Below are 27,766 nucleotides of genomic sequence, written 5' to 3' on the forward strand. Positions count from 1 at the left end.
ATTGAGAGGCTCTAGAGTTTCGGCTGGTTATTGTTCCTGGGCGAGGTTGCTGAATGCTAGTAAAAAGTGAACTCTTCATGCAGGGTACTCATCAGCCGCCAGGTTCTGTTCAGCCAGGGCATGGTCCACTGCTACAACATCATCACACACACACACACACTCGTATATGCATGGACACACACACGCAAGGTCAACCACATGCACAGAGTGAAGGCCACTCGGGAGGAGGATGCCACGGCATAAACTCATCGCATCAGAAAGTGACGGTAAAAAGACTGTTACTTTCTATGTCTTTTTTTTTTGGTTTCATATCAAAGTGATATTTTAATGTATTCATAATCATACGTGTTAAGCAGTGTTTTTCAGCATTTGAAAGTAAATGTATTTGCTGTTTAGTAATAATAATAAAAATAAAATAATAATGTGACATTTAGATTAGCAGCTTAGCGAAGACAACTGTACTTTCGCATTTCACATTCTGCCCTGAATATTAAATATTGATCATTTTTTTTATTCTGAAAAAAAAAAAGTTTGAATAGTTTAGTAATCTCAAATATTTTATGCTTGAATGTAAATTATAATTTTATAGGTAATTAATTTTTTTGCATAACTAAACCTATTGATTTCGGAATGCCTGCGTGGTCATGCAGCTGATATGAATTTTAAGTGTGTGTTTGTGAATTTATGAACATTGCTTTCATTCAATTGCCCTTTGACCCCTATGAGAGGACATTGACACTGAAGATGAAAAGCACTATTGTGTCTATTGTACAACACAACTAAGCATGTAATGACCCAGTCAGCACTTACCGGTCTGGTTACACTGTGGTCGCAAACAATACAAGAGACGCTAAACAGCTGCTGGGAACCCTACATGTCTGACCTTTCAGGACTTAACAATGTCTTCTTAATAATATCCCGAATTCACATCTTCCTTTTTTGTCTTATTTTCTGTTTCGTTTGCCGTTTCCAGTGAGCATTGAGGTGGATGAAGGTAAGAACGTTGACTGATTTTTGCACACTTTTTTTTTTGCACACAAGGTTTTATTTTGTACTGTATGGTAATATATGTAAAAATATTTTTGTAGGGAAGGATAATGAATTCAGCCTTTACTATGTGGAAATGGAGGAAAACTCAAAAGGAGGTAAGGAGAAGCAGACGACGCGAGATGGCAAACGGAGAAGAGAGAAAAATGGTGAAGTTAGCAGGAGAAGAGCTTCAGAGAAGAGAACTGAGATGGGTAATAAAAGAGCAGAAAAGAAACCTGAGAAACACCACAAAACAGCAAGGAAAGAGGGTGAGAAACACAGAAAAAGGCAAAGAAGAAGGAATGCTGATGAAGAGGAGGCAGAGGAAGAATCCAGCAAAGAGAAAAAGAACATTAAAAATGAAAGGACCAAGACGCTAAAACCGGAAGATGAGAAGGAAAAAGATGTGAAGAAAAAGAGAAAGAAGCATGTTAAAAATGATGAGGACGATGCAAATCCTCGAAAGACAAAACCGAAAGATTGTCGAGACGTTACCTTGAAGGAAAAGGAAAAGAAAAAGAAAACAAAGAAGCCAGAGACTACGTAAGTTTGTATTTTTTCCCTCACTCATTACAGTAAATTAATAAATGTATCATTAATATATTTACAACCATACTATGGACTAGATGATAACCTATAATGTTTGTTTAAATATGTTTACTTAAGTATTTTTTAGCTATTTAGTTTTTTTTAAATGACATTAGATATGGAACATTATTGCATTTGTTTTTTTTATCTTGCCTTATTATTAAACATTTTGCATTAAATCGATATATATAGTCAATTATACATTTACAAAATGCAAAAACGTATCTACAGTTTATATGTCAGCGTTTTTGTTTTGCCATAAGTATAATTAGCTATAGATATGTTGTATTAAATAAGAAAAAAATTCAAAGCAGAAGAGTTCCCATTTGTGGTTTGAGATGTTTGAGTCTCAGCATAACTCTCCCAGCTCAGAATCTGAGTCACAATCTGAACCGAACTCTGACTCCGAGTCGAAAGACAATCAGGCGGTGGGAGTTTTGGGGTCTCTGTCCCCAGAGGAGCTGGAAAAGTTAAAAGAAGCAGTGGACGAAAGGAAAAAGCTGATAACCACACTAAAAGGAAAACCCTGGCCCATGAAGAAAAAACTAATTGTCCTTAGGTATGTCCTGTCACTGCTGTTTTTTGCACATCCGTACACAAGCCTTCATGATGCCAGCGAGTTGTGTTCTGTCTCAGAGAGTCGCAGGAGTTTGTGGAGAAATATGAAGGGGCTTTGGGGAAAGGCAAAGGCAGGAAGCTGTACGCCTACAAGGTCATGATGATGAAGGTGAGGAGATGATCATTGTAAAATTGATGGAAATGAATACATCCTTCTACAGCTTCAGAGTCAACCTTGATTTTTTGTTGTTGGTTTTTTTTATGACTGTAATTGTCAGAAATGGACGAAGTTTCAACGTGATCTTGAGAACTTCAAGACTGCCTGCATCCCGTGGGAGATGAAGATAAAGGAAATAGAAAGTGCGATGCTTGTCACTTTAACCTAATTCCCCATTTTTTCCCTCATCTCTAAAAAAAACTCTTTTTATGTTCTTATAGGTCATTTTGGTTCGTCAGTTGCCTCTTACTTTATATTTCTGAGGTGGATGTATGGCATCAATATGATTTTATTTGGACTAACGTTTGGGTTAGTAATGGTTCCAGAGGTAAGAAAGTTGCATATTAAAACATATTAAAAATTAAACGCACAAAAAGTTTATTTCCTAAAATGTAACCAGTCTATCCTTCGATCCATCGCAATCTCGTTCACCTCGGAGGCTCTTATGGGAAAACCATATGGTAGTATGCCCAGGAAGACAGTTCCCAGAGAGGAAGAGGCCAGTGCTATGAATTTTGCAGTCTTGTGGGATTTTGGGGTAAATCTATATAATTATACACTACCATTCAAAACTTTCAGTCAGTATGATTTTTTTTTATTTGATAGAAACATATATAAGGACACATTCGATGCATCAAAAGTGATATTACAGATTTACATTTCTACAAAAAATATATGCATTTCAAATAGTTGCTGTTCTTTTGAACTTGAATCTTGACAAAAATGTCACATAATGTTCACATAAAAATATTTTTTAACACTGATCATTAAAAGAAATGTATATTATTAAATATAGAAATGTAAGCACCAAGCATAATAATAGTTTCTGATGGATCACGTGACACTAAATCTCCATCTCAGGAAAAAAAATGAATGAGAAACTATTTAAATTAAATTGTGCTAATATTTTACAATATCAATACTGTTGATTTTAAAAAATGCCATTGTGAGCAATTTCTTTTAAAGACATTACAAAATCTTACCAACTCAAACTTTTGAACAATACTATACTCACATAATTTACATTTGCATCCCTCACTCTTAAAAATAAAGGTGCTTCACAATGTTGTGAAAGAACCTTTTTTGTTACACAAAGGTTCTTTGTGGCAATAGAAAGTTCTTCGGATTATGCAAAGATGGCTTTGACTGAATGGTTTTTTTTTTTCATGGAACCAAAATGGTTCTACTATGGCATCATTATTTTTAAGAGTGTTGTCCAAAATTAGTTTTTGTCTCTTTCAGGGCTATGCAAAGTACTCTGTTCTCTTCTATGGCTACTACAATAACCAGCGGGCCATTGGTTGGCTCAAATTTCGCATGCCCCTGTCCTACTTCCTGGTGGGTGTGGGTACAGTGGCGTACAGCTACATGGTGGTAATCAGGACGTGAGTGATGACATCCCATATCAGAAACTCTTGTTGAGTCTGTCCGTATAGACAGTTTGCTGATTTCTTCACTCTTACTCAACAGCATGGCCCGAAATGCCAATGAAGAAGGTGGCGGAGATGACACCAGTTTTAATTTCAGTTGGAAGACATTCACTAGTTGGGATTACCTCATTGGAAATCCTGAGACGGCAGACAACAAGTTTGCGTCCATCACCACTAGTTTCAAGGTGTGTTTCTCTTCCACGTTTTGGATAATAAAAAAGTCTTATAATGTGAAATTAAATTCTGTGAAAGAAAATGTTATATTGATATATTATTTGATACTTTATTTGATATGGTATTATTCAATATTGTTTTTATGTAGGTATATTTTAATATACTGAAAAATACATAATAATTGCATAAAAAGTAGATGGTAATACTTTACAATAAGGTTCATCAGTTAACATTGGTTAACAACATTAGTAAACAAGAACTAAGAATAAATAATACTTCTACAGCATTTAGTAATCTTAGTTAATGTTTATTTCAGCATTTATTAAGCACTATTAAAATTACAATTTGTGTTTGTTACTGTATTTATATTAACATTATCGAAGATTAATAAATACTGTAATAAATGCATTGTTCATTGATTATTCATGAACATGTATCATTAAAACATAAAATATGTTAACAAATGACACCTTATTGCAAAGTGTTACCAAGCTGACAAACAACCAATTCTTTGTCATACTGATGACTGTCATATTCATGATTTTGTCTACATTGTGTTGTAATTTAGACTTTTTGCAATTTTATAATTTCAACATTTGTCCTAATGACGACTTACTGTTATTTATAATTCATATTTCATTCCTTATTCCATATATCTTTGCATTTTTCTTATAATTATGATTTTTCCAAAGCATGATTTATTTTATGTGTCAGAAATTAGACACCCGATCACTACTACATCTTTTCATGCAAAAAATAAAAATCAGACATATAATAAACAGAAATCTTAAGTGCACCGCATAAAAATGGCCCGTTTCATTCGGAAGAGTCCGAACAGGAGTGGAAAATGTTAATAAAAGACTAAACGATGCCTACTATTTTTGCCATTTAAAACATCAAATAACATCTCAAGTGGGTAAAAATATGTATTATTCTGGTGAATAAATAAATAATGCTAAAAAAGAATGATGTGATTCCTTTAATCTGGCCTCTACCGGCTTCATAATAAATTCAGCACATTAACAGGAGGCCATTGTGGAGGAGCAAGAGAGCAGAAAAGATGACAACATCCACCTGACAAGATTCCTTAGAGTGCTGGCCAACTTCCTGGTGCTCTGCTGTCTGGCGGGGAGTGGGTACTTGATCTACTTTGTAGTACGCAGGTCTCAGAAGTTTGCTCTGGAGGGACTGGAGAACCACAGCTGGTGGGAGAGGAATGAGGTCAGCTTCACGTAACGGTGTGCAACAGTAATCCTCTTGCCAATCAATAAAAATGAGTTTCGTGTGGCTTCACATGCCCTCAGGTGAACATGGTGATGTCTCTGTTGGGAATGTTCTGTCCGATGCTGTTCGATGTGATCAGCACTTTAGAGAACTATCATCCACGCATCGCCCTCCAGTGGCAGCTGGGACGGATATTTGCCCTTTTCCTGGGGAACCTCTACACGTTCATCATCGCTCTCATGGATGCCATCCAGCTAAAGGTACAGCTTCATTTAACAAAGACTAATTTGCTCACAGTCACATCTTCGGTCTTTCCTGAAGTTCAGAAAAGTAATGACTTCCATCATTCTAGCTCCCTCTGGCCACAGAATCGGTGTTAAATGAATCATCTTCTTATGAAGGTCATTTATCCTCCTAACTGTCACATATTTTGAAGAGGGCAGAAGAGGAGATTGTGAAGAAAAATATGACAATCTGGCAGGCTAACCTGTACAACGGGACTGTGCCTGATAACTCAACTGCTCCTCCGATCACAGTGCACCCTGCTGATGTTCCCAGAGGGCCTTGCTGGGAGACAATGGTTGGACAGGTACTGGGGAAGAGTGTTCAGTTTGAATTTAATTGTACAGCTCATTTCACAATAAAAATTCCAGTAAACTTAGAACTCAGTATGTCCCAAAGCAGAATTGAATTAGACCTACTAAAAACTCTATAAGAGATTTAGGTTTAGGATAACAAAGAACCTGTAGGAGGAAGCCAACCTCCTTAAGATGGGAGGCTTCTGAAGGGTGTCCTTACTGTGCACTAGTGGCACCGACCGGGATTGCAAGTACACTGACATTAAAAAGCCTTTTCTCAAACAATGCCCCGTCTTGGGCAAGAGGCTAGTTCTGACCGCAAATAGGCACCGGTTGAGCCAAAGTGACTAGTTTGGCCTGTTATAGCAGTTATAGCAGTTATAGCAACTTAACTGGCTAAAATCAATAATGCGTTTATAATTCTATGACTAAGTAAATTCTATGATTTACTTTTAATTTCAAATGTAATTTAACTTACTTTTTATATTCAGCAGCTAATGCATTAAATTGATTAAAAGTGAAAGTAAACACTTTTACATTGTTAAAAAAGATTTAAAAGATCTCAAGATCTCAAACTCTGTTGAGCTTTCCATTCATGGTTTACACAAAAGTATTAAGAAGCACAACTGTTCTTATTTTATTTATTTATTTATTTTTACAATTTATTCCTATTCTCAATTTTAGCAAAGCAGCATATTAGCACGATTTCAGAAAGGATATGTTACGTTGAAAGCTAGAGTTATGGCTGAATAAATTACATTAAAAAAATACATTAAAATGGTCAGTGTAATATTTCACAATCTTTTTGTATACAATATTTCTGTATTTTTTTAATTTTTTTTATTTCAGATAAACTGTGAGCAAAAAATTGTAAAACATTTCTGTATCAAAACAAACATTTAGTGTAGGTTTGAGCAAATAATACAAGATTAAAATTTGATGAGGATAAATGAAAAAAAAAAAAATCAACCATTACATCAAATCTTTAGAGCCTGACAGCATCTTCTGCATGTACAGGAGTTTGTTCGCCTCATCATTTCTGATACAATGACTACTTACATCACTCTTCTTATTGGGGATTTCCTCCGAGCCGTATTGGTGCGATTCCTAAACAACTGCTGGTGCTGGGATCTGGAGTATGGCTTTGTGAGTACCAACAACGCATGCAGTGTTCATACACGTGCTTTTATAACTAAACTATGCTCTCTCCATTAGCCGTCCTATTCAGAGTTTGACGTCAGTGGGAATGTTCTGGGACTGATCTTCAATCAGGGAATGATCTGGTAAGAATTATTATACTACGTGTTTTCTTGCCTTCCATAATAAACCAGTATACTCACCAAATCTATGTCTTTGTGTATGTGCGTATCAGGATGGGGGCATTCTACGCTCCATGTCTTCCGGCATTGAATCTTCTCCGGCTTCATGTGTCCATGTACCTGCAGTGTTGGGCGGTGATGTGTTGTAATGTGCCTCAGGAACGGGTCTTTAAAGCTTCGGGCTCCAATAACTTCTACATGGCCATGCTGCTAGTCATCCTCTTCCTCTCTACGCTGCCAGCCATATACACCATTGTCTCCATACCTCCCTCCTTTGACTGTGGACCTTTCAGGTTCCAAAATTTTGCGTATGAATTAGAAATGGTGTAGAGAATAAAGCCGTATAAATTCTGTAATTTGATGTTTCTGAAATTGGTTGGTGTGGGGAAAGCTTTTGTCTTAAATAACTTTTAGTAAAAATGAGAATTTTACAGTAACAAGCTGCATGCATGTATATATTTATACTTGTGTGTAAAATGAACACTGAATAAGTGAAAGAGTGATGGTTATGAGCCAAGTCTTGCAATGGCGGATCTTTAGCACTAGAGTGCAGCAGAGTACAATTTTCTTTTCATATTTTTTCTCCTCAAAATCAGAACAAAATACAGCTACTGTTAATTAATAGTTTATATATATATATATATATATATATATATATATATATATATATATATATATATATATATATATACACAAATAGAAAAGAACAGTTTTAATGATTCTCATGGCTAAGAAATGCTTATTATGTAAGCATTTGATAACCTTTTTTTGTTTTGATTTTTACAAGTTTAGAGTTTCTGCTGTTTTAGAAGAGAGTCTGAGAGTATTTTTACATTTTCCTGCAGTGGGAAAAACCGCATGTTTGACGTGATTCAGGAGACCCTGGAGACAGACTTTCCTGCCTGGTTCAGTAAAGTATTCAGTTACGCCTCGAACCCAGGGCTGGTGCTGCCCTTTCTTCTGCTCCTGGTGTAAGTTAGAATTTCTGAGTACATCAATGTGACTTTCCTGTACTTCTGTCAGGATGTGGTATTGAAATTGCATTTTTTTTTTTTGTCATTTTTAGTCTTGCGATATATTATCTGCAGTCCACTTCTAAAACATACAAAAGGGTAAACATGGAGCTGAAAAAGAAGCTTCAAACTGTAAGTTAAGTCCAAATGTCTGTTAGTTTTAAATGGGTTATGAAAGGTTAATTTGCTGACATGCATGCAAGGTCAAAAATCACTTTTTCCAAACCCCCTCCGTAGATTGCTTTAAATGAAATTGACCAGTGTTTGTGAGCTTTATATATATATTTTTTTATAATTTAAACCAATGTGAAAATATGCTAACATAAGGGCTTGGGATTCGTTTTTAAAATGACTCATTTTAATGATTCAGAGTTGACTCTTTCTTTTAAGACACAATAACTTTATACACAATGCACTTTCAGATTTAAAACTTTGTAGGATGTTTTCATTCACTTAAAGACGTATGACATTATGTAAACTCACCAGCAGATGGAAGCAGTGACATTGAACAACAACAACAAAAATTTAAGTAAAATAATAATAATAATAATAATAATAATAATAATAATTATTATTATTATTTACCACAAATATCAAAATAAAAAATTATATTAGTTCAGCTTAATCACTGGAAAAAATCCATTGATTCATCATTTATAGTCATGTCACAGAATTCTTTAATTTGTGTTTTACAGCAAAATGAAGAAAACAAGAAAAAGAACAAACTCGCAGCCTTAAAAGCAGCCAATGAACTGGAGCAGGCGAGGAAAGCAGGAGAACAACACAGCAACAGCGCCTCCGATTTGGGTGAGAGCACACTGAACGGGTCAAAGCTCCCATCAGTCAGTGCACAAGACAGCGGCTTGGAACCAATGCAGAGAAACTTTCCATTAATGCTGAAGAGTTAATGTGCTGTGTTTGAACAGCATGCGGCCACAGTCTTAAAACAACATGCCCTCGTTTCTGTATATCAGTGTTTCTGTGAGACCGCAGTTGAAAGGTCTTTCTGCCTTCTCTTTTATTCAGGAGTGAATGAAGAAAGCAGCAGCCTAGACGAAGCAGGCCAACACAAACAAGCTGGACAGAACGGTCGCTTGGTTCACCCTTCACGGAGTCAGCATGCTCAAAACTCTGAACCTCCCGTCTCATCGACCCACGCAACTACCAGACCCCCTGCATCTCGGAGCCACGCAGCATCTGGACATCTTCCAGGTCACCCACAGCAGCCACAGAAAAACTCTTACTCCAACAGGAGATAAACAGCACAGATGTAAATAGATAAACGAATCTGTATGTTGCATGCACAACATTTGGCACTTATATGAACATTTTTATTTCTTGCTGATGCGGTATAAATCCTGTGCCCGCAGCACATATCATGAATGTCTCAGAGGAGCTCAAAGACTTGGTGGCTATGTAACTCTAGAATGATAAGTCTTATCTCTGTGAAAGAGAAATGACTGCTCTTGTTACACGCAGGCCAAACTAGGGTCAGACTATCTCTTAAATTGTTGTTTTAGAAATATTTGCTTGATTGTTGGTTTAGTTGCCATTAGTTGCCTTTCATTAGCACTGGAGCACAGGCTCATATTTTGATATCCTTTTTTAAAATCTGCAATACAGAGTTGTTCATGCAAACTGCACACACAATAAAGAGCTGCTTTGCCATTGACACATTTGTTAATTTTGTAACCATTTAGTATAGGGACTGATTCTTTTTTGCTAACTAGTTGCTTATTATCCCTATTATTAACATATCAGCAGTTATTATTAATCCTTATAAAGCACATATTCTGCATGATTGTATTCTACAATCCCTAATTTTAACTATTACCTAAATTTAACATGTACCTTAATAACTATTAATAAGCAGCAAGTTTGGAGTGTGGGGCAAAAGTTGCAGTTAATGGTGTGTAAATAGCGAGAATTGCACCTTAAAATAAATTGTGACGGTTTTCTACAGTGGATCGTGGGTAGAAATACACTTCATCCAGGGCTACTTTTCCCCACTGTGGTGTGAGAAGCTGCAGACAATTCAGTTAATGAATCAAATTAAATCACAAACAATTTCAGAACTTTTTGCAAACCTGCCAATTAGATCAAAAAAATTCATTAGGAATCATTAGCTCTGATTCTAAAAAACACATGAACTGATTGCTGGAATATCAGGAAAAAGTATTCTCAGGTCAGCATGAGATACTGGGACACAGCAGTAATTTACTGGGAGCTCTTGTCTCTGGAAGAAGCGCATGCAAATTCATTCTATTTACAGTGGCCCTGAAATGTGTTTGGCCACACTTAAACAAGACAAGATATCTTTAATTTAAGGACAATATAAAAACCGATACAAAATGATTAAAGTGCCCCTATTATGGATTTTTTTTTAATGATCTTTCATGCAGTGTGCAACACAGCTCTAAATGAATAAAAACATCCTGGGTTTCAATCTGAAAGTGCACCATGTATAAAGTTATTGTCTCTCAACAGAAAGACCCGACTCGAGTCATTGAAAGAAATCTTTTTTTAAAAGTAATCCCACGCTGTTTTATGTTATGTTTTAAGTCAACATGAAATGTTAGCATATTCACTTGTTGGTCTTTTCATGTTGGTCTGAATGAAAATGTAAATTTATTCTTTGCCACTAGGTGCCCTTTTTTAAGTAATATAGTTGTACACAGAGCATGTCAACCTGTTGTTTGGTCCTCCCGAAAAACAAAAATATTAACCTTATTATTACTAATAATAGGGGCACTTTAAGTTGTAAGAATCACATTAAGTCAAAAGTAAAAATAAATCAAATAAGTCACAAACAAGTCATAATTTCTTGGCAGATTTCCTACATTTTAACTGTGACCAAAAATTGAATCTGCAAAATGCTTTTTAGGGCCACTGTAACAGTCAACCTGAAATGCATCCTTATCCCCCATAGAAAAAAATACAAATTGATTTTTAGCACTCAAGATTGACAACTTGGCCTTGTCCACCATTCTGCCTCTCCTCTCCATTTCATTGTTTCCCCACTCTCCAATCCATGCAGCTTTATCTTGATCAGCATGTCAAGTGGCCAACATTTCCATGTGCCGTACTGTATTCTCAAATCTGCTCCCAGTTCTTAGGGTGTCTGATGTCTCGGATTTGGCAGTGAAGCTGCATGTGGCTCATTTGTCAAGCCACGGCCCACACTGTTCTGTTTGGGGTTACGCTGTGTACCATTTATGTAAGGGCATTTGTTCCCAACCCACTACTAGAGGATAGTAAAAACGTTGAGAATATCATTGAACACCTTCTTTAAAGCTAGACTGACGAGACCTTAAAATCCTAAGGAATTTATGATATCTCTGCATCAAATCTTGACGATTACTTATTAGACAACTGGCACATAAGTTTCATTAGCATTGCAAATGCTCATACATAATTCATGGGCAGACTTCATTAAGTATTAACACGAGCAATTTGAGATTTTGTTCATTTGTTCATTTAGAGAGCCATTGTTAATTCGGAGATGCAGCTCTTTTTGAATTTATTTGACGTGTTTCGGAATATCCCGGGAAATTAAGAAAAGTGATATTTTAACAACTTCTAAGATCTAATAACAACTCATTGTATTGTGAACCTTGATGAGGTCTTCACAGTGTCATGTAGTATCTTACCTGCTGCCACCTCGGAGAAACTTCTTTTATATGTGGGACATCTGATCTGTGTGATTGTAGTTCTGTTACCGGACGTTATAGTAGTAGACCTCTTGTACATAATTAAGTCAAAACAATTACTGGTTTTCGGCAGCTGTGTTTGAGAAAGAAGGTTAGTTTCCTTAGAGGAGCCTGAATTTCCTGTCGATATGCTGCTTTATTTAAACCTATTCAAGAATAAAATGACAAATGCAACCATAGCTGAACATGGGTGATCCGTAGATTGTAGTTTGTTTAAAATTAAACAGTTCTGCTAAGATCCTAAGGTTGTGTAATGAAGAATTACGCCGTTTTCTCTGTGGAACCAATTTTATCCGCACTTCACATTATTTCTGAGATAAGCTAAACCTGTTTCAAACAATATGTTATTCCTACTGTTATTCATTTATTAAATCTAGACAAAAAAAATGCAGGCATTTATCATTAAATTACACGCAGCGCTTTATTTGTATTTTACGTATCATGAGAGATATTATGATTGTTGTCTCATTATTTTAATCTTTGATCTGCCCCGTATGCTGGCGTTTTGTTTCCTGGCTGTCACAGCAGGGCTTTAGATCTTGACTACCATTTACTGTAGTCAAGGAGTCATTTGATTCCTTTTTTAGGAGTGAGCAGCTGTTAACAGAGACCCACCTGACAGTCAGGTGTGTCATCCGCTCTAGATGCCTCTCAAGTTTGAATAGAAGGACTTAAACTCGAACCGGCAAGATGCCCCGCAGAAAAAATGATGTTGCGATAAATGTGGATGATGGTGAGTAGATTTTAATATCATAAGAGAACTTTGGTTCAGTGTGTGTGTGCTAATGGATCGTTTAAACCAGTTTCAGATGCATCAGTCTATACGCGAATAGTTTGGGTAACTAAAGTGTATGTAATATATTTTGAGAGTATAATGTAATTTAACATTTTTAACACTGTTATGCTGCTATGTTTACCTTATGTATACTTTATTTTGCAGGTTTTAATAATATGGTATACAACAGTATATCACTATTTTAATTATTGTGAAAGTATTAAAAATAAAAGATGCATTCAAAATCTTCAAAATCGTTAATATTGTGTGTGTGTGTGTTTTACAGTTGGGATGGACATTGATGCAGAATATGATAGTGGAAGTGATGGTAAGCTTTATAAACAATTATATATATTTTTAACTGATTATTATTTTAATATTTTTATTAACAAAAGCATTATTATCATTTATATTATCCGTTCAACACAGAATATAAAATATGAGTAACACTTTATTTTATAGTTACCACTGTTAGTTGTTTTTTAGAATGCATATTACTAGAATTTTATCCATTTATTAGTTTTAATTAAGCACATATTAAGGCCATATTCTACATCCCTTATCCTACCCAATACCTAAACTTAACAACAACCATACTAACTATTAATAAGCTTGGCTATTCTAAGTGTTGGCTATTCTAAAGTGTTACCAAAATATGTGTTTAGTTGTTTTATTTTAAAATGTATTGACAGCATGCACACGTTTTCCCTATATTTACAGGGGAATCAAGAAGGAGAGCACAAAACAGAAATAGACAGAAGCCTGCAGCTCGAGGAAAGAAAGCCAAGCCAGCAGATAGCGCAGAGGAGAGCGAGGAAGAGGAGGCTCCTCGTAAGAGAAAAGGCCGAAAGAAGAAGGAAGAAAGTGAGGAGGAGAGCGAGCAAGAGCAAAGAGGAAGAAGAAAGAAAGCAGTAGGTTCAAAGAAGAAGGCTGCCGCGAAAGATGACTCCGAAGAGGAGAGCGAAGAGGAGAAGGGAAATAAAAGAAGAGGAGGCAAAAAAGGAGCGACTAAGAAAGAAAAAGAGGAGGAGAATAGCAAGGAGAAAAAGGTGAATGGCAAGGCGGCGGGAAAAGGAGGGAAAGACAAACAGGATGATAAAAAGAACAAAGGCAAAAACAGCAGGTGCAGTATTCTCTAGCCTCCATCTCCACCTCCGGTTCGAATTCTATTGAATATTAAATTATTCAGTAGATTTGTCATTTGATGAATTTATAATTTTAATAATTTAACCTTTAAAAAAAGTGTATTTGAATTCCTTTTAGCAACCAATGTAATGCAGTGTTGTTGTCATGGACTATCCGTATTGATTTCAGCTAGACATTTTCACTCTTTTTTTTTTTTAATCTTTTGCCTTCCAACTGATGATCTGGAAGTGCTTTTCCATCCTGCCACTAGAACTCTTGACCTGACTTGACTAAAACTCATTTTATCCACTAAAACAACACTATCCTTTCGGAATATGCTATTAAATTGGACTTTAAGGATTGACTGCTGGGGTTTGTTCTGCAGCGGTTCATCCTCGGATCACAATTCAGAAGACGAGTCTATGTCAGAGGGAGAGATGGCCCGACTAAAAGAGGAAGTCGAGGAAAAGAAAAAGCTGATAGCGACGCTTCGTAACAAACCCTGGCGTATGAAGAGGAGACTCAAGTGCCTGAAGTAAAAACGGATTTCCTTCTCATTGCTTGTGCTGTGATTCTATTGGCTCAAGCGAACTTCATTTATTTAGCATGAGTTTCATGTTTGTTTATGTGCTTCATTAAAACTTACAAGCTGCTGTGCTTCTGCTTTCCTGCATCTCCGTGACTCTTAATGCACTTTAAGCTGATGTTTAAAGGAGCTCTTTCTGGCCTGTTTTAGGAAGCATGCAAGTCATTTAAATTAATATTAGTACGACATAGTGATTTTTAAAAGGCGACAAAAAGCTTTGTTAAAGAGCCAGCATCATCCAAAACGCTCTCGATTGTACTTTGCGATAAAACGCTTGACTCTGTGTCTACACCAGTGAATTCATTACCTGGTGGCCTCTGTCTGAACCTTTACCTCAGACTGCCCAGTGGAATTGACCAGTGTGGGTGACAGGTGAGAGTTTGGACAAGTGCCCTCAAAAGTTAGTAGAGACTGACACACTGCCCAAGAAAGCATCAGTAACATGGGCCCTGAGAGCTGTAGGGAAAGAAACTGTGTCTCAAGGGGACACTCACTTGGCAAAGCTTGGAGATAGGTAACTTCTGCTAGGTGAGAGGTATGTTACACTTGACACTGTTTTTTGCATGCTGATGTTTCTTGAGGGCAGTCTTTGCATGCTTGTTTGGGTGTAGCTCTCTTCAAGGATTCCATTTACAAAATGCCAGAAGGTCATAACGGCCATACCCAAACATTAAACAGATGTCGATATGGTCCGCCACAGGTCATAATGAGATGCTTTGGACAATTTGGCAAACTTTTTTTTTTCCGTACATCATTGTTCAGAATAATTGAGGTAATTTTTTTAATTACTTTTTATTATTATTATGTTTTTACATTTTCCTTGAATTTAAGTTAAAGTTTATTTATTTCAACTACAATTATAAAATTAAAATAGAAAATAGAATAGGTTTAATAGATATTTAATTTCATTTAGCATTTAATTTATTTTAAGTAACATGCTATTTCTGAAAGGAGTTAGTTCACTCAAAAGGGAACGTTTTATACTTCTGTGGAATAGAAAATAACTTTTTAATGACTTTTTTTTTTCATATAGTGCAAGCCATAAGCATCTAAAACACAATGCTGAACCCCACTGACTTTCGTTTTATGGACCAAAAAAATTAAAATAAATAAATAAAAATGCATTAAGTCATACAGAATTTAATGACATGAGGGTGAGTAAATGATAGCATTTTAATTTTGAGGTTTATCTATCCCTTTAATATCTATTTGGCCTGCTTTTGTTCTCACATATCTCAGTTAGTGAATGTATTCATTATTGTGTCCATCCCATCTGCACCATTCCCATTCATTATGCATTGATGAGTTAATTAATTGGCTGAACGCTCAAGTTACAGTATGTGAAGGTTGTTAGTGAAACATGATATTTTTTTCTGGTTGTATCTGGTGCTTACGGCACAATACTGAATGGTCACGCTGCGAAATACAAGCAGAAGCAGCCAGTAGCTCAGTGGTCTGGCCTGTCTACTCATGTATAGTAATGTGATGTGACGGAAACACAAGGAGAAATACTCATGCCATGAAATTAAAACAGAACGGTTATTTTGATAAAACAATCACAAGTCATTTAAAATTGCAATAAATCTGAGTTTTAATTCCATTTCAGTGCAATTTTTTTTTATATCACCTGGCAGAGAAGCCCAGGCGTTTGTGGAGAAGTTTGAAGGGGCTTTAGGCAAAGGAAAAGGAAGGAGACTCTATGCATTCAAAGTCATGATGACCAAGGTACAACACTACATATCCCATTATTAAAGTAAAAAAAAAAAAATGAATTACAATTTTTCTTTCTTCTTTTTTTTCCAGAAAATAATCAAATTCAATAGAGACTTTGAAAACTTCAAGACAGCCTGCATTCCCTGGGAAAGTCGGATAAAAGAAGTGGAAAGTCAGTCCATCTCTGTTTATTCCTCTGTGAAATCTGTATTTTCAGCGTGTTTCTTATTTTTTTCATCTGTTTTGTTCTCACAGGTCACTTTGGGTCATCAGTTGCCTCCTACTTCATTTTCCTGCGGTGGATGTATGGATTAAACCTTGTTCTCTTTGGTTTTATGTTTGGACTTGTTGTTATTCCAGAGGTGAGATGTAGTGCTATTATTATTTTTGTTAATATACATTTTATACAAAATACATTACCTACACTACCTATATTTCTAAAATATAATTTATTCTTGCCATGGCAAAGCTAAATTTTCAGCATTATTAAGCCAGTCTTTAGTGTCATATGACACTTATATTCTTATATACTGCTTTGGTGCTCAAAATATTTATTATTATTATCAGTGTTGAAAACAGTTGTGCAGCTAAATACTTTTTGGAAACTGTGATGCAGTTTTCCAGGTTTCTTTGATAAAAGGTCAAACAAACTGCATTTCATATGAAATACTTAATCTTTTATAACTACATGAATGTCTTTACTGTCATATAAAACTGAATGCGTCCTTGCCTAATAAGAAATGCAATCTCTGTCTTTCACTCTGTAGGTATTGATGGGTATGCCTTATGGCTCTATTCCCAGAAAAACAGTTCCCAGAGAGGAGCAGGACAGTGCCATGGACTTCTCTGTTCTGTTTGAGTTTGGAGTAAGGTTTTTTTTTTACTATTGTATTATTTGAAAAAGAGATTGTAGGGTTGCTGTTGTCTTATTCGTCTTTTGCTTTTTTACAGGGTTATTGCAAGTACTCCATTATGTTTTATGGTTATTACAATAATCAGCGAAGTATTGGATTGCTGCAGTTCCGGTTACCCCTGTCATATCTGTTAGTTGGAGTTGGGATATTTGGCTACAGTCTAATGGTGGTTATCAGAACGTAGGTCTACTGACTACATCTGCAGTTCTGTAAAGAATTTTACTCACTGACAGAGCTCTGATAATGTGGACCCTTTTTCTTTACTTTTTAAATTCACTTTGCTTCTTCTAGAATGGCAAGTAATGCCAATGAAGGAGGAGATGGAGCAGAGGAAGGTGCCTTCACCTTTTGCTGGAAGCTGTTCACTAGCTGGGATTACCTTATAGGAAACCCAGAGACAGCCGACAACAAGTTTGCCTCCACCACAACAAGCTTCAAGGTTATTGACAGTTATAGTATAAAACAATGGTACACTATTCTAAGAACTAAAAACCGTGTAGCTAGAATGATCTAAAACCATGTCTTGTTCCCTCAGGAATCTATAGTGGACGAGCAGGAGAACCTGAAGGATGAGAACATTCACCTGCGGCGTTTTCTACGTATCCTGGCAAACTTTCTCATCCTGTGCTGCTTGGGTGGGAGCGGATACCTCATCTACGCTGTAGTCAAAAGATCTCAGGAATTTGCCAAAAAGGACAGGAATGAATTGACATGGCTTCAAAAAAACGAGGTACTCCTCAAACTTTTTTTGTGTGTTTTAATTGGTAATAATAATACAAATTCTAAAACGGTTTCCTCTTTGCCCAGGTTGAAATTGTGATGTCACTGTTGGGCTTGGTGTGTCCGCCTCTGTTTGAGGTCATAGGCGAACTGGAGGACTATCACCCTCGAATCGCCCTAAAATGGCAGCTGGCCAGAATCTTCGCCCTCTTTCTGGGCAACTTGTACACTTTTCTGTTTGCGCTGTTTGATGAAGTCAATGCAAAGGTACGACCACAGATAGATGGTCTAGTAACCATAAACATTGTAAAAAGGGGATATTGCTCTATTTAAGAGTTTTGCGAAGAACCAAAGCAGTTATTTAGTAATCCTGTAACATTTTATGCAAATCACTTCTCTATTATTGTGTTCGCAGCTTGAAAATGAGAAGGAGATAAAAAATGAAACCATCTGGGCTCTTAAAGAATACTATGCCAACTACACCTTATACAATAATGTCACAGAAAACATTCCCCCTCCAAACATCTCCCCAGCTGATGTCATCAGGGGTCCTTGCTGGGAGACAGAAGTTGGCATTGTAGGTACCAGCATCAGCAATCATAATCAGAGCTGGGTAGATCTCTTACAACTTGTAAAATTGTTAAACATAGTCCATTACTGTACACATTTCAGGTAACATAATCAAACTACTTTTTGACTACTTAACTTATTACAATTTAAATAGGATAATGATGTACCGTATTGATATAAAAACACAAAGAGTAAGAAAATATATTCAATTAGTTGCATTAAACATTACCTTACATCAAGGTTTCCCAAACTGGATTCATAAAGGTACTGCAGGGTGTTAGTTAATTTAATGAAAAGCTAATTATTAATGAAATCATAAAAATGTACCATTAATATAAATAATTTTTAAATAACATCAATAAAAAAAAAATCAAGGGTTTTATTTAGATTTTTTTACCTGCAGTCACGTGAACATAAACAATTAAAATCTCAGGGGTGCTTTAAGTTAATATATTAAGTGAACGTTTAATAAAGCAACATTTAGTTTTTTAGAAATTAATTTTATCAGATATAATACTCTAGGTTTTATGCACCATTTCCTGTCCTTGCAGGAGTTTGTGAAGCTCACCGTATCTGACATCCAGGTTACATACTTGACCATTCTGATAGGGGACTTCTTACGAGCCGTGATTGTGAGATTCCTCAACTATTGCTGGTGTTGGGATCTAGAAGCTGGCTTTGTAAGTTCATCCTGACACCTTGCTGTTATTCAAGTTACTCACATTACACTATATAAACAAGCCTTGGTCCATAAAACAAGATGACCTCTGTCAGACACACCTTTGTAATTTTAAAACCTAGTTCTTGGCATTTTAGCCATATAGGGTAGATGAGCAACCTGACTATGTTTGTTATTTCACGTTAAGTATATGCTCTATATGGCTTTGCCCTATCGCCCTCACTTTCCTGTCACTCGATATAGGTAACATACTACTCACTCATCCGAGGTCAACTGAACACCATGAGAAGGTGGCAGGATAGGTGATAGGGCTGCTTTACAACCAAAGTCACAGAGAGACACACTACACCATTCAGGGCACTTAATTACAGGGAGAGGTATCTTTTACTGTGACTTTTATTTCTGTGTTGTCGCCACACAGATATTTACGCATATCACTGTGCTTTTGTGTTTCTCCAGCCGTCTTATGGAGAATTTGATATCAGCGGTAATGTGCTTGGGCTTATCTTCAATCAGGGAATGATCTGGTAAGTGGATCATGACAGTGAAAACACATAATCTCAGTGATGGGCAATGTGATGATTTCAAATATGTCTGCTTTGGGGTTTTTTTTTAGGATGGGTGCATTCTACGCTCCTGGACTGGTGGGCATAAATGTGTTGCGTCTGCTGAGCTCCATGTATTACCAGTGCTGGGCTGTTATGGCCTGTAATGTTCCCCACGAGAGAGTATTCAAAGCCTCACGTTCCAATAACTTCTACATGGGACTGCTCCTCCTCGTCCTCTTCCTCAGTCTCATGCCTGTGATCTACTCCATTATGACCTTACCACCGTCCTTTGACTGTGGACCCTTCAGGTAGCTCTTGAACATGCTGCAAACTATTGAAAAGACAAACTGGTTTAAAAAAAAAAAGCAAAAAAAAAAAAGTCAGTCAGATTGCCTGAACTGATATAGAATATTTCTTAAATCAGGAAGAAATATTTATTGTCCCTATTTATTCATTTTTTTAATTTGGAAGCCCATTTCGACCACATTAGTGGAAACATTAGTGTTTCTTGAATCATAATTATTACTGAAATTATGAGAAAGAATTAAGAGAATAATTATTAAATGAAAAGTCAAAATTAGGAGATAAAAAAGGTCATGAGATAAAAAGTTTAAATGAAAGCATATTGGGGCGGTATCCAGGATATGGATTCGATTGATCAAGGACTAGGCCTTTGTTAAATTAGTTTTTACAAACATGCCTATATTTATACATGTCAGTGCAAGCCTTTTTCAGTTTAGACAGCTCTAACATTTATTTTAATCTTGGATTAGTCTTAAACTCTGTTTGGGAAACCGGCCCAAAAGTCAAAAGTATGCCTTATTTAGTCATAATTATGACATAAAAGTTGACATAATAATCATAATTATCTCATAACTACCTCTTTATTTTAGTTATGATAACCAATTACCAAATTGATTTACCAAAGCATGATTTTGTATGTTGCGGAAATACCTTCCGCAATTAAAGCCAAAATAATACAGAAAATATTTAAAAACTTGGTATAAAAAGCCAAATGTGAGTGCCATTTAGTTCTTTTCGAACAAATATCGCTACAATTTGACAAGCTTATTTCATGTTGCTCCATCAGTATGGAATAAAAATAGATATTTTTTAAAAACTGTCATAGTTTTAATATTTATTTTTCTGTGAACTTAGAACTAAATGTTTTATTTATTTATTTTGAATAATGAATATCCTGAACAATATGAGATCCATGTCTTTCTACAGTGGTAAAAGCAATATGTATGCTGTGATAATGGAGACTATAGAGAAGGACTTGCCACCATTTATGGCTGATATCTTCAGTTATGCCTCTAACCCAGGTCTCATCATTCCTGCAATTTTGCTCATGGTGTGAGTAGCCACCTAATCACCTCAAGTATAAAGATAAATGTTATATTATTTAGCTTTTAATAAGCCTTTCTGTCTGTCTCGTCTCTGACAGGTTGGCTATTTATTATCTGAATGCTGTGTCCAAAGCATATCAGAATGCAAACATGGACTTAAAACGCAAAATGCAAATGGTCGGTAAATATTTTTTGCAAATGATAGCAAAGTTCCCTTACATCAGCACTGTCAGCAATTAGTTGTTGTTTTCTGTTCCAACATTAAGCAAAGAGATGAAGAGAAGAACAGGAGGAACAACAAGGACAGCACCAACCAGGTGATGAAAGACCTAGAGGATCTTATGCCCAACAAGTCCCTGATTCCCCCGCCTGCTGAAGAGACTGGTCAGTGGGCTAAACATCTCATTCAAATAGAAGTTCCTGTTTCTTAGACAAACCTGACAGTTTTTTGTTTGTTTTTTTTTACAGAGAAACCAGCTGAACAGCTCAGCAAGTCACCAAAGGTGACGGGCAAACCAGGTGCTGCAGCTACTGGGAAAGGGGTACATGTTCAGAAGGATGTGTCTTTGGCGGCTGCAAATCCCCGGGCTCCAGTAACTCGTCCACCAGGTCCCAGGCCACCCGGGCCTCTGCCAGGTAATGCCCGTGGTCCTCCACCAGGTCAAGGGATGGGACGAGGGAGAGGTGGACCACCGCCGCGAAGATAGTGCTTGAAGAATTCACAATGCAAGAGTGCAGTTTGGAACCAAGTCCAATTTTAATACCATTACACAGTAAGAACGACCTGTAGTTAATATTTTTTATGTTCAATGTAAATATTTTTGTGGGAAATGTATTTGTATTGCGTTAAAATATGTGCAATAAAAGGTATATGGCTGTACACGTCCTTGGTGGTTTATTCATAAATTAAATTCCAATTATATTGCTAACATATCAGGATTCTAGGATGAAATTTCCTAATGGGATTCCCTTATTTTGAATCTCCTTTTTGTGCTGAACATTTTATTAGTTGCCCATGTTGTTTCACTGAACATTGTGTTTGTGTGTGTGTGTGTGTGTGTGTGTGTGTGTGTGTGTGTGTGTGGTTATATATATACACGTATATTTAATTTAATTTATTTTATTTTCACTGTAAAATTACGTACCGTGTTGAGGAAAGCTGACCTAGAGTTCAGTCATTATTTCCCCTTTTCCCTTCAACCCTAGATTAAATAATTAAGCAGGTCAGCAGCCTACTTATATTACAGGTGTTTCGACTATGACAAATGTACTTCTACAGGGATAAAATTACTGTTGGTCCATTAACAAAGAGTAAGTATATTTACGTACAACTAAGTATATTTTTATTTTTAATTATTTGCGTATCGCGTATTGTTGTTGTTGTTATGACATAATGACTATCAATTAAATTATACCGCACATATAAAAACCGAATATAAGAAATAATATGTGAATATTATTAAATCATGCAAGCAGTCACGCACAGCGTAAAGTATTACGATATGTCATCACGGACACCTATAACTCTTTGCAAACCGTTTAAACAATCAAGTCAAAGTGTCTTTTCCCCCCTCGATTTGTGCTAGCCACTGTATAGTATACGCTCAGAAAGGTAAGCTTTATGACACTGCCATCGCGTGGAAATGAAACATTTTTTAAAAAATGATTTTTTTAAGTCTCACTGGCTTTAATTTATGCAGAGTTCATTCTTGCTTGTAAATCGATGATTTCGACGCCCCTCGCGTTTTTTTCTGCTCTGCTTCTTAGATTCTGTGGGCTGTGCAGTCACTGAGGCGCGCAGCCATTTTCGGCCGCTGAAACTTTCTGTGGTATTTTATTGCGAACACTGAATCTGTCTAAGAGTGGCGCCTAAGGTAAGATATTATGCATATTACTTTATTTAGTTTTGCTATTTGGCCTTTTCTCTTGTTCTCTCTTCAGCGTGCGGTTTGTTTATATTAACGTAACAACAGCAGTAAGGTAAACAATATGCAATATTAATAGCTGCTGTAAAGTTATAATTTCTTTACATCTTCAGAGCTATTCAGAGATTGAGAGTTAAGTTGTACTTTAAGCAGCAACGCTCTAAATAATAGTTATTTCAATATATCACAGTCATTTGCAGCGTCTGCTATGTATGTTGAGGAGATCTCCCACACCACTGGAGTGACTTTGTTCCTCTGTGCCTTTGCTCTGCTTTTGCTGGTTGTTCATGGTCGATGGAGAGAACCAAGGTGCTCCTTGCCCCCGGGTCCCACACCTTGGCCTCTTGTGGGAAACCTTTTCCAGATGGGAGAACAGATCCATTTGTCATTAACAAACCTGAGGGTTCAGTACGGAGATGTGTTCCAGATGAAAATGGGTTCTCTTGTGGTGGTCGTTTTGAGCGGCTATTCTACCATCAAGGAGGCTTTGGTACGTCAAGGAGAGGCGTTTGCTGGACGTCCTGACTTCTTTACCTTCTCTGCTGTTGCTAATGGCACTAGCATGACGTTTAGTGAGAAGTATGGAGAAGCTTGGGTGCTTCACAAAAAGATCTGCAGAAATGCCCTGAAGACCTTCTCCCAAGCTGAGTCCAGAGACTCAAGTGCTTCTTGTCTTTTGGAGGAACGTATCTGTGCAGAGGCCATGGATATGGTGGAGACTCTGAAGGAACAAGGAGATGAGGTTGGAGATTTAGGGCTCGACCCGGTTAAGTTGCTAGTGACCTCGGTTGCCAATGTGGTTTGCACTCTTTGTTTTGGGAAGCGGTACGCCCATGACGATAAAGAGTTCCTCACCATCGTCGACATCAATAGCGAAGTGCTGCGCCTCTTTGCTGCGGGGAATCTGGCAGATTTTTTTCCCATCTTCCGTTACCTGCCGAGTCCATCTCTGCGAAAGCTGGTCCAGTGCATTCAAAGAATGAATAACTTCATGGAGCGCAACATCAGTGAACATCTCATCACCTTCGACAGGGTAATAATGTTAAAATAAACTGGTGATTCCTGTAGAAATCTTAACATATAGAACATATGTTTAACTTCAAGAATAGATAAGCTAACTCTATATAATTTGTTTTTATGATCAAACTCTGCATGTTTTTATAACATAACGAATTAATAATGTATGTACTCTACTGTTAAAATATTTGAGTCGTCTTGAATCTTTAAAGGATTTATTTACTTTTAGACAAAAAAAAAATTCCTGATAATTTACTAACCCCCATGTCAACCAACAATATTCATGTCTTTATTAATATTCAACAAATTAAGATTTTTCTCTGTATGGAGGATTTATTGGGGTGTAGCAAGTTCATTGCTGCTTCAACGGACTTCACACAAGCTGAGGAATAAGTCTTATCTACTGAAACTATCAAATTATAAAATGATTTTTTTAAGCAAAAATTAAAAAAATAGTGCATTCACTTAATTAAATACACATATTTCAAATATTTTTGCAACATTGTACTTTACTGCTGAACAAAAGTTTTATTTTTCTTTAAAAAGTCTTGGCACCGAACATTTGAACAGCGTGTATTTTTGCGCATTGTGGTCAGTAACAATTTCATCGAAAATATACTTTGTTTCTGTGAAGTGTGTTTCAGTTTATACAAACTAAAATATTCACACGCGTAGCTGAATTTGATGTAAACATCCTTGAGGAAAGCACGCATGTATACTGTGCTTTGCCAGGAATAAGATGGATGCAGATGTGATATAAAAACGAGTTTAGGTCCACAGTTTATGTTTCCACATTTGAAACATTATGCAGCTCTCATACTCCTTTTTTTTTTTTACAGAATTGTATCCGGGACATCACTGATGCCCTAATAGCAATGTGTGAGGACAGGCAGGAGGAAGAAGAAACAGCAATGCTTAGCAACTCGCAGATCATCCACAGTGTCCTTGACATCTTCGGAGCCGGTAAGTATGAGTTAAGAGAATTAAGCATTAAGAGCACATGTGTCAATATGTTTTATAGAACTTTCAGACGCTTCCAGGGCTACAGTCCTCCTCCATGAGATGTTATTGTGCTAATAGTTTTGCTTGTTAAAAGCATGCATTTACATCCAGAACCAGATGTTTTTCTTGGCTCTGTTTTGTTGTCACAGGGGAGGCTCTTGAGACTGATCAGACCTAAAGTTCTTCTGAGAATTTGCTTTAAATGTATGTTTGTTTGTTTTTTGTCTGCTCTTGGCTCATTCTGTTCATTCTTGTTCCAGTTCATGCTTCTTGGTAGTTCTAGTTCATTAAAGAACATTTAACAAACACCAATGAGGAACTCAAACTGCTCATTTACATTCTTTCGGCCTGAGAATGTTGTGGTTTTTCACCACACACCATGTTTTCTGCCGATTTGGTTGCCCACTTGCTAATTGTGACATATGTCTTGAGGCTGTTTACAGATTTTGATCATAACAGATGCTCTTTTTTTCCATTGAAGGTTTTGACACGATCACCACCGGTTTGCAGTGGAGCCTTTTATATCTGATCAAGTTTCCAGACATCCAGGCCAAAATCCTTCAGGAGATAGGTGAAGTCTCAAAAGGGCCAATCAAAGCAATATTGTGTTTACTGGAAAACAAAACCAAACAATTTCCCGTCATGCATATCCCTTTCTTTAGCTGTGCTGCAGCATCCTGGGGAAATTAAATCTGCAATAGCTGTGGTTTGTGGTTTTTAAGTGAGACAGACACAGGAAACCAAAAATAATACACAATTTAATCCACTAATTTGGATGCAGAACTTGAAAGATGCAAGAATGATAGCGGATGAGGTAAATGTTCTTGCTGTGGCCTCTTATATTTTAGGTCACTTGGAAAATCAGGAACTTGCCATAAATAGGAAATGGTTTCGTTTAAATGAAATTATATCCACAGGGTTATGAAGTGACTGAAAATGGAAACATATGAAAGAAACTGCATGCTATTTGTGACCCTGGACCACAAAACCGGGTGCAAAAACTCAAAATATTGAGAAATTCGCCCAGAAGTTGTCCAAATGAAGTTCTTAGCAATGCATATTACTAATAAAGAATAATATAATAATTTTAATAATAGAATAATTTTTACTGTATTGTTTTTAGTTTTAACAATATAATACTAATTTTTATGGTAGGAAATTTTGGAAGCTAAAGTTTACCCGTAAAGCATGCAAGTCTTGCTTAGTGGGTAGATAGTATAGACAAAGTGGCCTTCATTCCCTCAGAGTTTAGTCCACTCAGTTGTCACATGACTGGTCATGTGTTGACGCCAGACTGCCTCTGGAACTGAAACCATTGTCTCATGGGAGCATCCTGCATTTGTTGAATTAATTTTGTTTTTGAAAGAAATCTTTCAGTGCTAAAACAGTTTAATGAAGTCCAAAATAATACAGGCAAATCCAGCATTCATATGGTGTTTCTTCATCTTCTGTTCTGGTCATTTATTATTTGCTGTATGTGCTTTCCTAGAAAGCCAGGTTGGTATGAACAGGTTACCACAGTTTAAAGACAAGCCAAACATGCCGTACGCAGTAGCTTTCATATATGAAGTGTTTCGTCATGCATCCTATATGCCTTTCACCATACCTCACTGGTGAGTCCATGTTTCTCTCTTTATGATAATGTTATTGCTATAACCATAGGACTGCATTTATTAACCACATTCCTCTTTTTGTTCTCCATCATGTTATCTAGCACCACTGATAACATAACACTAAATGGATACTTCATTCCCAAAGACACATGCGTGTTCATCAACCAATATCAAGTCAATCATGACGTGTAAGTATCCGGGCCATACTTTCCTTATTATATGAATTTATATAAACTTGGCCCATTAAACCAGTCATAAGAGTACATTTTTGAAATATGGATAAATAAGCTTTCCACTGACGTATTTACAGAATATCTTCATGTAGCATTATCTTTACTTAATATCCTAATGATTTTTGGCATGAAAAATATGTATAATTGACCCTTACAATGTATTGTTGCCCATTGCCACAAATATACCCATGCTAATTATAACCCATAATATAATGTATATACACACACACAATTGTTTTGTCTTTATTTACTATAAAGGGATATTTGGGCTGATGCTGAGGCTTTCCGACCTGAACGTTTCCTCACCGTGTCTGGCCATTTAAACAAAAACCTGACTGAGAAGGTAATGATATTTGGCATTGGAATACGCCGCTGCCTCGGTGACAGCTTTGCCCGTCTGGAGATGTTTTTGTTCTTAACCACCCTGCTCCATCAGCTGCACATAGAGAATGTTCCGGGGCAGGAGCTTGACCTGAGCTCTACATTTGCCCTCACCATGAAGCCCAGGCCCTTCCGAATAAAAATCTCAACTCGTAACTAAGCTGTATTTCAGATATTACATGTACACTAAATGGACCACGTATAAAATGCACCTCAGAACGGTTGCTACAAAGCTAATATTGGGCATCACTGAACTGCTAAGCTAATTAACCACTACAGTCTTCATTTCTTATGTGGTCTGTTCGGCTCAGCTGTTACTTGAATATTTGTTGTGTACTCTAAAGCATGCCCCGTCATTATTTCTGATAATACATGATAGCTAAGCTTCAGTTACTGCTTGTATTTTTAGCACAGATATTTGAAGTATGATGGTTTAAGATGTTAAAGTTGTTTCCGTGACATTGAAGGTTTAAAGAGGTATGCCTTTTGAAAAGGTGCTTTCTGTTAAATGTAAATATTATAAAATGTAAATATTATAAAATTACTATTAAATGTATTCTCAAATTATGTCAAGTCTCATACTAATGAACTCTGTCTTATTTTTAACATCAAGGAATGTACCTAATAGAATATAGAACAAAATTAGCATTTTTGACTTTGCATTTTCCAAGTTTGTGCAGAGAGCTGGCTCTGTTTCAGATGTTTTTGTTTCTTACACTAAAGCACAAGCTGGTATTGATGATGTAACAATCCCATGTTTGGGGTTTAAAATTTTG

At 36.5% G+C, this 27,766-nt stretch overlaps 3 protein-coding genes across 4 annotated transcripts; all 3 read left to right on the plus strand.

Moving 5' to 3' along the window:
- The first annotated feature begins 53 nt into the window (after positions 1-53).
- On the plus strand, positions 54-9,615 carry tmc1 (transmembrane channel-like 1). Its single transcript, XM_043240292.1, is given in 23 exon segments — positions 54-95; positions 97-162; positions 165-203; positions 206-266; positions 974-994; positions 1,089-1,572; positions 1,985-2,176; positions 2,254-2,344; positions 2,454-2,535; positions 2,614-2,720; positions 2,832-2,930; positions 3,635-3,777; positions 3,863-4,007; positions 5,023-5,217; positions 5,301-5,480; positions 5,657-5,809; positions 6,816-6,944; positions 7,014-7,081; positions 7,171-7,410; positions 7,963-8,088; positions 8,184-8,262; positions 8,826-8,943; positions 9,250-9,615. Coding segments are annotated over 23 exon segments (3,000 nt in total). The 3' UTR covers positions 9,390-9,615.
- Positions 9,616-12,530: 2,915 nt separating this feature from the next.
- tmc2b (transmembrane channel-like 2b) lies at positions 12,531-21,526 on the plus strand. The gene is made up of 20 exons (XM_043240424.1): positions 12,531-12,573; positions 12,902-12,943; positions 13,336-13,738; positions 14,126-14,275; positions 15,961-16,051; positions 16,130-16,211; positions 16,295-16,401; positions 16,807-16,905; positions 16,991-17,133; positions 17,245-17,392; positions 17,489-17,683; positions 17,761-17,940; positions 18,089-18,250; positions 18,795-18,923; positions 19,382-19,449; positions 19,539-19,778; positions 20,701-20,826; positions 20,918-20,996; positions 21,086-21,203; positions 21,288-21,526. Exons 1-20 carry the CDS (start codon positions 12,531-12,533, stop codon positions 21,524-21,526), a joined length of 2,844 nt encoding a protein of 947 aa, XP_043096359.1.
- A 1,055-nt stretch (positions 21,527-22,581) lies between these two features.
- Positions 22,582-27,557, plus strand: LOC122346143 (cytochrome P450 1A1). Of its 2 annotated transcripts, none has more exons than XM_043240831.1 (7): positions 22,582-22,693; positions 22,935-23,777; positions 24,601-24,724; positions 25,245-25,334; positions 26,253-26,376; positions 26,478-26,564; positions 26,868-27,557. In XM_043240831.1, exons 2-7 carry the CDS (start codon positions 22,953-22,955, stop codon positions 27,148-27,150), a joined length of 1,533 nt encoding a protein of 510 aa, XP_043096766.1. In that variant the 5' UTR covers positions 22,582-22,693; positions 22,935-22,952; the 3' UTR covers positions 27,151-27,557. The 2 variants fall into 2 exon arrangements, with proteins under 2 accessions (XP_043096766.1, XP_043096767.1); XM_043240832.1 differs by having other exon boundaries at positions 22,607-22,693; positions 22,945-23,777.
- The last annotated feature ends 209 nt before the right edge of the window (positions 27,558-27,766 follow it).

The sequence above is a fragment of the Puntigrus tetrazona genome, chromosome 5, assembly GCF_018831695.1.
Source record: "Puntigrus tetrazona isolate hp1 chromosome 5, ASM1883169v1, whole genome shotgun sequence".
Lineage (NCBI taxonomy): Eukaryota > Metazoa > Chordata > Actinopteri > Cypriniformes > Cyprinidae > Puntigrus > Puntigrus tetrazona.